We start from the raw sequence: 9,714 nt of genomic DNA on the forward strand, positions 1-9,714 counted from the left end.
TCGAGCAAGACATTGACTAGGGTCCACTTGTGTCATGACTGCAGCAATGAACACCGGATCAGTCTTCATCAAGACTGCTCCGTCCTGATGGCCTCCCGTCGCGTTGAGATGACCTATGCCTCGAGCTCGATTGGAATTGCCCATCCTGAGATAAAAGATTCATGAATGAATGGATGAATTAGTGGACGGACCATTCATTTTCTGGGTAATTAACACATAATCATAATATGACTAGAACTATGGAAAGTTATACACGCAATAAACGCAAGGTGCAAAAGAAAAGGTTAAGAAAAATCTATATTCTAGAAACCAAGTTTCAGACAATTATAAAGATAACATATACGTATATGCTGTCTAAAATGAAAGTGGCATGTGAGAGGGTATTATCGCCGCAGTCGTTTTACTGTCCGTCCTCGTGCACTAGTGCAGGTTTCGTTCTGAGGTTGAGGACAATGAAGTAGCTAATTGAAAAGCATGCAAAAGCTCTGCATTTTATAAACTTGCAACAAAACGTTCCACATGTTAGACTACCCAAATGTCTGGCAGATCTAACAACACAAGTTTCCTGTTTCTAAAATAAAAACTAGCATAGTGATGTACACAGTGGTACTTGAAATTAAATCCTTTACGCTGGTATACTATATAGAAGTAAAAAAAAAGATCAAAGTCATTCACCAGGGCGTTTTTGATTCTGGAGTGAAAAGTCTTGCAGAAATTGTGCACAGTTTAAAAGGTCGAATTTGAAGAAACATTCTGAACAATCCTTTTGCTGTTGTTGTTGCTCAATCACGACTCCTCTGTGAGTTTTGCAAGGATCAAGCTGACTCAGAACATGTCATAAGGTCAACCAAAACATGAAACTTGTGAAGCTGCGGAGCTCCAGCTACCGCCTTCCAAAATAAATCGAGAAAACACTAAATTTTTATTTCTTGACCCGAACACGACCCCACCACCCCATTGACATTTGAACGAGGATCAGCCTGACTCACATCATGTCTCAAAATCGTCAAACCATACACGTGTGTGAAGTTTCAATACCCAAGCTTATGCAATGTCCAAGAACCTAATCGTTAGGTTTTTGCTCAAAGACTGAGAGAGGCTGGAAGACTGGCCATGCATGCTGAGAGCTGACACTTCTGAATGCTATGACTCACTGATTACTCAGGTTAATCAAACATTATTAAACTTTGTGCTGACATCGAAGTTAAAACAGAGGCTGTTTATTTCTTTAAAAGTTCCTGCCTGAAAACTGCTACTTTTCAGTGCTAACACTTTGCAGATATGTGTCTTGTACGATCACCTGCTGGAAAGATTTCATCTTATAGTCATAGATTTCTTAGTCACATACTTTCTGAGTCTTTTGCGGAGAATAACGATGACGACTATCAACACGACGACAAGGCATGTCATCAAGGCTGTCACAACTGCCAGTATTTCCACTGTGCCATTGGATGAACATTCTGAAACAGCGACAGTTGTATGAACATGGGAAAATTGTCAAAAGGTCATCTCATTGATAACCGTGTGCGAGCGTGTATGTGTGTGTGTATGTATGTGTGTGTGTGTGTTTCAGGTAAGTGAGCTTTTTGGGGTGGGGCGGGGGGGGAGTTGTATAAAGATGAGAACTTTTGGGATACATGTTCATAATTATGTATCTATTTATATTAGCAAAAACATTGTTTTGAGTGAACGAGATGTGCTTTTAAGTTTTAAAGTTAATAAAAAAAGGGAATTAAATTGAAATAAACAAATTATTCACATTATTTTGATTGCTAAATTTTCATGTAAATATTGAATACATTTCCATATAAGCAAATTTAAATATGGGAAGAAGAATGATTTGATTGTTTTGATTGTTGTGTTTAAACAAGAATTTATGTTGAGACGACAGTTTTTTCACGTATGATGTGGCACAGTAAATATGTGCTGTTATTATTTAATGGAAATATAGCATGGTTTACATGTAAATGTACATAATAAGGAAAAGACTAGATACTGTATGTATTCTTGAATGTATTAAGGCCCAACTACTAGCTAAAACGGGGGTGCCAAAATAATACTTTCGTTACACAGCCATATGACAAGATTTGTACATGAAATTTGGTCAAACAATTCAGAAAGGTTCAAATTGTAAGCCTGTAGTGTTATTTTTTTCTAAACTGAAACAGTAAGTGCGAGTAAAACTTTGAATAAATAAAGAAATACACATTAACGTGCAGGAAAATGAACAGCTGGTTTTCCTTTGATATTTTCTTCTTCTTCTTCTCCTTCAGCGTTCCAGAATGTTCTGGTTTCGTGTGAGCTCGTTTGCCCATTTGGGTTCCCCACACTAGACTAGTCAGCTCACTCCGCTTTCGTTGAGTAGGCATGCTGGGTATTTTCGTGTTTCCATAAGTAACCCACCGAACTCCGATATGGATTACAGGATATTTTCCGTGCGCACTTGATCTTGTGCTTGCGTGTACACACGAAGGGGGTTAAGTCACTAGCAGGTCTGCACATAAGTTGACCTGGGAGATCGGAAAAATCTTCACTCTTAACCCACCAGGCAGCAGCGACCGGGATTCGAACTCACGACCTCCCGATTAGGAGGCCGTCGTCTTACCACCACGCCACTGCGCCCGTCTGTGAAGGCTATATTTTCAAAACTATGGCTATGTAGGACTTCGTTTGTCAGCTTTCTACGTAAAATCTATATATGTGGATCCTAAACTAAAACTCAAACCTAAAACCCTAAAACATTCAACAACAAAAAAGACTTTCTATTTATTCTACTTCATTGAATTTAATGCAAGATCAAACCCTGGGTCTATTCAACAATTATGGCAAATTTCACGTCTATATCTTTAATACTTTTGAAATTATTAAGCGAAAACCTAAATAAAAGGTCGAATTTCTGCGACTTTGCTTTACCAAACACGTCTATCTCACAGTCAGTATGCCCCACCTTGATAAAGAAAACCTTCTACTTAAGCTTCATCTTCATCTCTCTTCTTTTCTGGCAATCCCTGGTTCATGTGAGCTCTTCTGTGCCTCTTTCTGTGACTTTTGATGCGTTCAATGTCACTTTGCTCAACACTATCACGAGGAAATTGCCACAGTCATTGTCCTTGAGCCATCCTTAAATATTCCAACAGCTAAGGCAACAGAACCATCAACAGTGTCAATGCCATGCGCTTTCATTTTTGGACAAAGTTTCCATATAAGGCTATTGACAGATTCATTGTGGTCCTGTGTGTAGCCTTCTCAACATCTCTGGTGACGTTCTGTGGCAGCCAGGTCCTTAAAAACAGGTTTCAAGACTTCCATCACAGCCTTTGCCAGATTGTTCTTGTGCTTTTTGTCTGTTTTCTTTTTCTGCCTGTTTCTAGGCATACTTCTCAAGTCAAGGGAGATAATTTATGAGAGAGAGTGGCTTATTATTCGGGAATAGTGGAAAATACTATAGTTACTGTCTACTGTTCTCAAAACGGCCTCGAACTTAGCTCGCGGCTTTTATGTGTGATGACTAATATATCAACAACTTTTATGATAAGGGAAAAAAGAACTACAAAATCTAAAACTTCAGCCAATGTTACATCAGTGGAGCTTAGCAACAAAATAATACAAAAATATAGAAGTTTTAGCAAAGAAATCCAGCCAGCATTGTTTATGTGATTGTTAATTATTATGTTAAGTCAGCTCTGTATTCATTTTTACCTACAGCCGACTATCTTTCTTACCTAATGTGCTTGTGCAACCGTTTATCCATGCCTGTTATTTGGTAAATAAGTTAATGAAATATAATGAATACAGAATAAAAATAATGACAGCTTTTATAGCGCGAACAACATTTATGGATGCTCTCCGCGCTGTACATAGTAACAACGAATAAAACCAGACAATTTAACATAGCATCAAATATATACATTCTAGGAAAATAACGTAACAATCAACTTACAACACATTAGCCACTTATGGACTATACCATGCAGATAGATACACAACGCACAATAAGTCATGTACAATCAACATTGGAAGATCTCCACTTAAATACACACACACACACACACACACACACACACACACGCTGATAGGCACGCACATACGCACGCACGCACACACACACACACACACACACACACACACACACACACACACACACTGTGCTACAACACAATCATGTACAGCCATCTCTTCAAACACGACAGGTAGAGATTTGTCTATGAATCCAGATAGAGTTTTGATAGATAGGTTTTTCAAGCGGTTTTAAAGGCGGGAGTTGACTCCATGTAGCGAATGTTATGGGGGAGGGAAGTTTTTGTTTAGGGGCAGCATAAGAGAAGGACTTGTGCCCAAAAGTTTAAGTTCTAAAATGGGGAATGAGAAAAAGTCGGTAATCAGCGGCGGAGCGAAGATGTCTGGAGGTAATATGCTGTCAAAAGATCGGAGAGATAAACAGGACATGTTTGTCAGAAAAACTATGACAGAGAGAACAAAGTTTGTAGTTAATGCGGGCTCCAACGGGTTGCCAGTGGAGAAAGCAGAGGAGTGGCTTGGCATGACCTCTTTTGCGGTAAAAAAAAAAAGGTAAGTACAGAAGGCACTAGAGAGCTATATAACCAAGAAAACGAAATAAGGGATTTATGATGAAGCAACCGAACTTTTGGACATCATCGTCGAGACTGCATTGAGTATACTACGTGGTCGAGGACACTATTACCTGGGTCCTTAGTCATCTTTGTGTAAATATTGATTGTTCATTGTTTGAACATTTTGACATGCATATGTTGTGCATAAATGTGTGCATGTTCTTGTGGAATGTGAAGTATTGAATGAAACACTTATTGTTGTTTAACTCTGGTTTTAGATTGCAATTTCTTTATGGTGGGAAATAAACATGCAAGAGTTAGATGCGAGTCAGATGTGAGTTGTATGCATTGCAACCTGCAGGAACATGAACCGTGACATATTTGAGGTACAAATAATATCGCAATAATTTGGTTGCTAAATTTATGAATGAACCAGGCACAAATCATCTGATTCCAGAGCTCAATGCAATTTAAAGCAAATGGTAATTTCTTAGTTTATCGACCTAAATCTGACCTTTCTCTCGCTATCCCCCCTCCCCCCGCACACACACACATACACACACAATCACACACACAATCACATACACACACACACACACACACACACACACACACACACACACACACACACACACAAAGGTCTCACCGCTGTGTGTGGAAGTCCCTGTGCTTGTTGTCAGCTCCGCTACACTGCTTTTGGGGTCCCATATTGAAGGCACTGCGAAGGAGTTAAGACCTCATAATCAAACATTCATTGTTGTGCTAACTTATAATTAGACCATAATTGTGTTGAGCGACTATTGGAAGAACACACAAAAACATACAATATTAAATGTAATAATTATTCAACAAGACAAGCACATTCTTGTAAGACTCACCTTCGGCATACATAATATGAATCAGACCGCAGCACGACAAAAAAACGAAAAAACGCTTTTCGCGTTATCGCTAAAACTCTGACAACGTTCAACCAAATTCGGCCCCAAACGTCAGACGTTCTTTTTACATTTAGTCAAGTTTTGACTAAATGTATTAACGTAGAGGGGGAATCGAAACGAGGGTCGTGGTGTATGTGCGTGTGTCTGTCTGTGCGTGTCTGTGTGTGTGTGTGTGTGTAGAGCGATTCAGACTAAACTACTGGACCGATCTTTATGAAATTTGACATGAGAGTTCCTGGGTATGAAATCCCCGAACATTTTTTTCTTTTTTTTGATAAATGTCTTTGATGACGTCATATCCGGCTTTTCGTGAAAGTTGAGGCGGCACTGTCACGCCCTCATTTTTCAACCAAATTGGTTGAAATTTTGGTCAAGTAATCTTCGACGAAGCCCGGACTTCGGTATTGCATTTCAGCTTGGTGGCTTAAAAATTAATTAATGACTTTGGTCATTAAAAATCTGAAAATTGTAAAAAAAAAAAAAAATTTATAAAACGATCCAAATTTACGTTTATCTTATTTTCCATCATTTGCTGATTCCAAAAACATATAAATATGTTATATTTGGATTAAAAACAAGCTCTGAAAATTAAATATATAAAATTTATTATCAAAATTAAATTGTCCAAATCAATTTAAAAACACTTTAATCTTATTCCTTGTCGGTTCCTGATTCCAAAAACATATAGATATGATATGTTTGGATTAAAAACACGCTCAGAAAGTTAAAACAAAGAGAGGTACAGAAAAGCGTGCTATCCTTCTTAGCGCAACTACTACCCCGCTCTTCTTGTCAATTTCACTGCCTTTGCCATGAGCGGTGGACTGACGATGCTACGAGTATACGGTCTTGCTGAAAAATGGCATTGCGTTCAGTTTCATTCTGTGAGTTCGACAGCTACTTGACTAAATGTTGTATTTTCGCCTTACGCGACTTGTTTAGTTGTACGATAGAAGTGATTCTGACTGTTTTCTTCTTGGCCTATTTTCTTCTTTCTCTTTCTGTCCTTTCTGCTTTTATTTGCTGACGAAAACCTTGTATCGAAACTAAACTTGGCCAAAACATTATTGCAACAACTTTCGCACGCTAAAAAAAGCATTAAAACGCAATTCATTTTGGTTGAACTTTATATGCTCGAAAAGGTAATTATGTCAGCAGTTCATATAATGTGTCTGATTGATGGTACTTTGTATAAGCATCCCGTGACAGCCTGTCAAACAAGGTCACCCCTTAAATCGACCTGACAAAAACCAATGCCCCGTATTTTAAAATCTGCAAAAAAATCAGAATATGCACAAACCAAACACTTCTGCCTACCATTGGAAAAGGCATTCAATTTCCTGTTCAGAACATTTTGTTTTATGCACCTTACTTCTCTAGTCTTTATGTAGCCTTTTATCAAAGGCGGTAGGTGTCAACCGTTTCAGAGGCAAAAGAAGCACGTTTTGTGGCCATTTTTGAGGGGGTCTTTCACTCAAAGAGCCATATGTGCTAAATGAATTGCTTTGGAAATTTCAGAAGTTATGACCAATAGTCTGACCAAAATCTGTGTTGCTTTTTGTGAATGTGTATACTTATTATCGATCACCGTCCTTTGTACTGCGTACTGTAGCTGTTGAGATGAACTGTCCTTGGCCTGTGCTTCCTTCGCTGCGGGTCACAAAAGCGCAACACACCGAGCACAGCGCTCCGGGACAGGCAAGTAAGCACAGGCCCAGGACTGTTAATCTCAACCGCTAGTGTACTCAGTACCACTGACGGTGATCAATAATTTTGTATGCGTGTTCCCATCTGCAGTAAATGTAAACCAGCACTCGGATTAGGGCCATTTTATCTGGTGAGTACATTTTTATTGTTATCGTGTTCTAGTAACTCTCACCTTCAGTCGCTTGTTCCATTTATGACTATGCATGTGTCGTTAAATTTAGTTAAATTTGCAGAGCAACGATATACATAGATTTTACGTATTCGTAGATTCACTCGTAACTGCTTGCAATTACGAACCATGGAAAGCCACTCTAAACTGTTTGCGCGGCGCTTCGTTGTTGCCAAGAGCAACTTTAAAAACAAATCCAGTAGTGCTACGTGCAGCAAATAGCTCCTGGCAGAAATGAAAAGCAGTGAACAGGCAACGGGTAACACTACTGTCGCGTATTTGCTTAGGCCAAAAAAAAAAAATTGTCTGTTTAGGGTAACCCGACCGACCCTATCGATTTGGCGCCGACCCAAAAACTTTTTATTGATTTCAAAAAAAAAGAAAAAAAAAAGAGGTAAAAATGCTAAAAAGAGACATTTGGCGTTTCTTTCTCTCCCTTTCTCTCTGTTTTATTTATACGTTAGTTTTGAAACATGTATTCATCAAAGATAAGAAGTGAATGTTCAGCCAACATAGCATTTACACACACACAAAAAAAAAAAAAAAAAAAAAAAACTTTACCTACCTACCGACCCTACTTTTTTTGGTCATGTTACCCTAAACAGACAAATTTTTTTTTTGGCCTTATCGGTGTGGTTCCACGACAGGACAAAGGAAATATGAAAGGGAATATAAAGCAGTAGTTTACAACTATAAGTAGTGCTTATCATTTCGTGTTGAAACGTGAGACGAGGACTTACGTCAGTGTTGTTTACCACACCAAGTCTAGTCTTGTCTAGTCATCGCTCCGAACATGAACAGACATGTATACAAGTATCAGATTTATTGTTAGCACTATAGGCACGGCTCATTATCGCGTCATACTTTCATTTTTTTGTTTTTAAACCTGAACAGTACAGACAGTTGCTGCGGTGTTGAGTGCTGATTTGTCTTCTTGCCTGTGATTTCGGGAGTACGAGAAAGGTTTTCATCTGAAGGGAAATAGACGACATGTGGGAAACCAAGCTCGAAACAAGTAAGTATTATTCATACTACATTTTATCCACGAATGCATGCAGAATTAAGCCTAAAGAAGTTACATTGGAAGGTATACACTAAGTGCTGACTGGATTCGTTGTCACCTTGAGCCTCGACCTGTTTAACCCTTAGTGTGTCCTATTCAGCCTTTTGTATCTGGATTTCGGGGTAATTAATTGTAACCAAAATTATACTCAGTGGGGAACAAAAAAAATGTCAAACTGAATTTGAACTATAGTGTCCGAAAGAACCAGCGCACGGGGTAGCTTAGTTTTGATTTGAGACTGATGTTCTTATCTCTCCAGATTGGCTTCTCATCTAAAGTTCCTCAAAACCCACCCAAAGCCTCAATGTTAAGTTTTTGTCTACAGCCAATCAGACAGACGGTCTAGCACTGCTCATTGCTAGGACTACCCTAATTGCTCGGTTGCTTGGTTTAGTCAACACTCCAAGGGGTTCCGTAATCATTCGTTGTCGATGTGTTTTCGAGCACCTCGGATGAAACATTACCTGTAGATTCAACGATGAGATTGCAGTCATGGACTGGTCTGTTGTCGGGTGGAACAGTCCGACAGGTATATAGGCCCGCAAACTGTTCTGTTGCATTACTTATTTCAACACTTATGTGGTCGCTGACCACGTAGTTGAAATCAACACCCTCCTGTAAGTCGCACTCCAGCTTCACAGGTCCACGCCAATGGCACCACAAGACTGTCTCTGTACACCAAAAGAAATTGTACAATTGTATAAGCGCTTCTTCTATATTTGCATTTAGATTTCATTAGACAAAAGTGACCTGAATCTTTGCTTGAACCCCTCGTTTCTCCATTGATTGGTGTAATTATATAAATAAAAATCCCCAAAAATCTAGTAAAGGATTGTTTTCCCTTTTCACAATAATCTATTGACAAGCTAAACTTGGCCAACAATTATTTTAACAGATTTCAAACCCAAATATAAGCATTACTCCCCGAGATATTTCATTAAAACGTTATATGACAGTTAAGGCCGTTCACCAAACCTTCAGGATCACCTTTTGGATTAAATATTTCTTTTAAAGGGATCACGTGACCGCCGCTGAAGTAAGGGTACCCTCAAAATCGACCAGAAAAAACGGAAGAGCCGAATACAAAATCGACAACAAATCACAATAGGTAAAACCTTGCCACTTTGACATACAAGAAGAAAGTCAAACCAATTCTCTACCCTGAACAGATTGTTTTGTTTTGCTACGTTGCGTATTTCGCGTGCTATGCTATTCCTACTGATGCAGGTGCAAGGGAGAGAGAGAACGAGAGAGAAAGAAAGAGGG

General features: G+C 38.9%; 1 protein-coding gene across 2 annotated transcripts in view; it reads right to left on the bottom strand.

Annotated features, from left to right (window-relative positions):
- The window catches only part of LOC138955874 (uncharacterized), a 9,572-nt gene extending 468 nt beyond the window's left edge, over window positions 1-9,104 (bottom strand). Inside the window, exons 1-4 of one of the 2 annotated variants that reach the window (XR_011452413.1) lie at window positions 8,913-9,104; window positions 5,218-5,289; window positions 1,349-1,460; window positions 1-145 (exon numbers count right to left, since the gene is read on the bottom strand). The exon at window positions 1-145 is cut by the window's left edge and continues 468 nt beyond it. Coding sequence is in view for 1 of the 2 variants with exons in the window: in XM_070327385.1 (XP_070183486.1) it covers window positions 1-145; window positions 1,349-1,460; window positions 5,218-5,289; window positions 7,389-7,407 (348 nt within the window). In the remaining variant the exon portion in view is untranslated. Of the gene's footprint in view, window positions 146-1,348; window positions 1,461-5,217; window positions 5,290-7,388; window positions 7,541-8,912 lie in introns of those variants that run through there. The other variant, XM_070327385.1, reaches the window with a different exon arrangement.
- Between the last annotated feature and the right edge of the window lie 610 nt (window positions 9,105-9,714).

Source organism: Littorina saxatilis, unplaced genomic scaffold, assembly GCF_037325665.1.
Source record: "Littorina saxatilis isolate snail1 unplaced genomic scaffold, US_GU_Lsax_2.0 scaffold_617, whole genome shotgun sequence".
NCBI lineage: Eukaryota > Metazoa > Mollusca > Gastropoda > Littorinimorpha > Littorinidae > Littorina > Littorina saxatilis.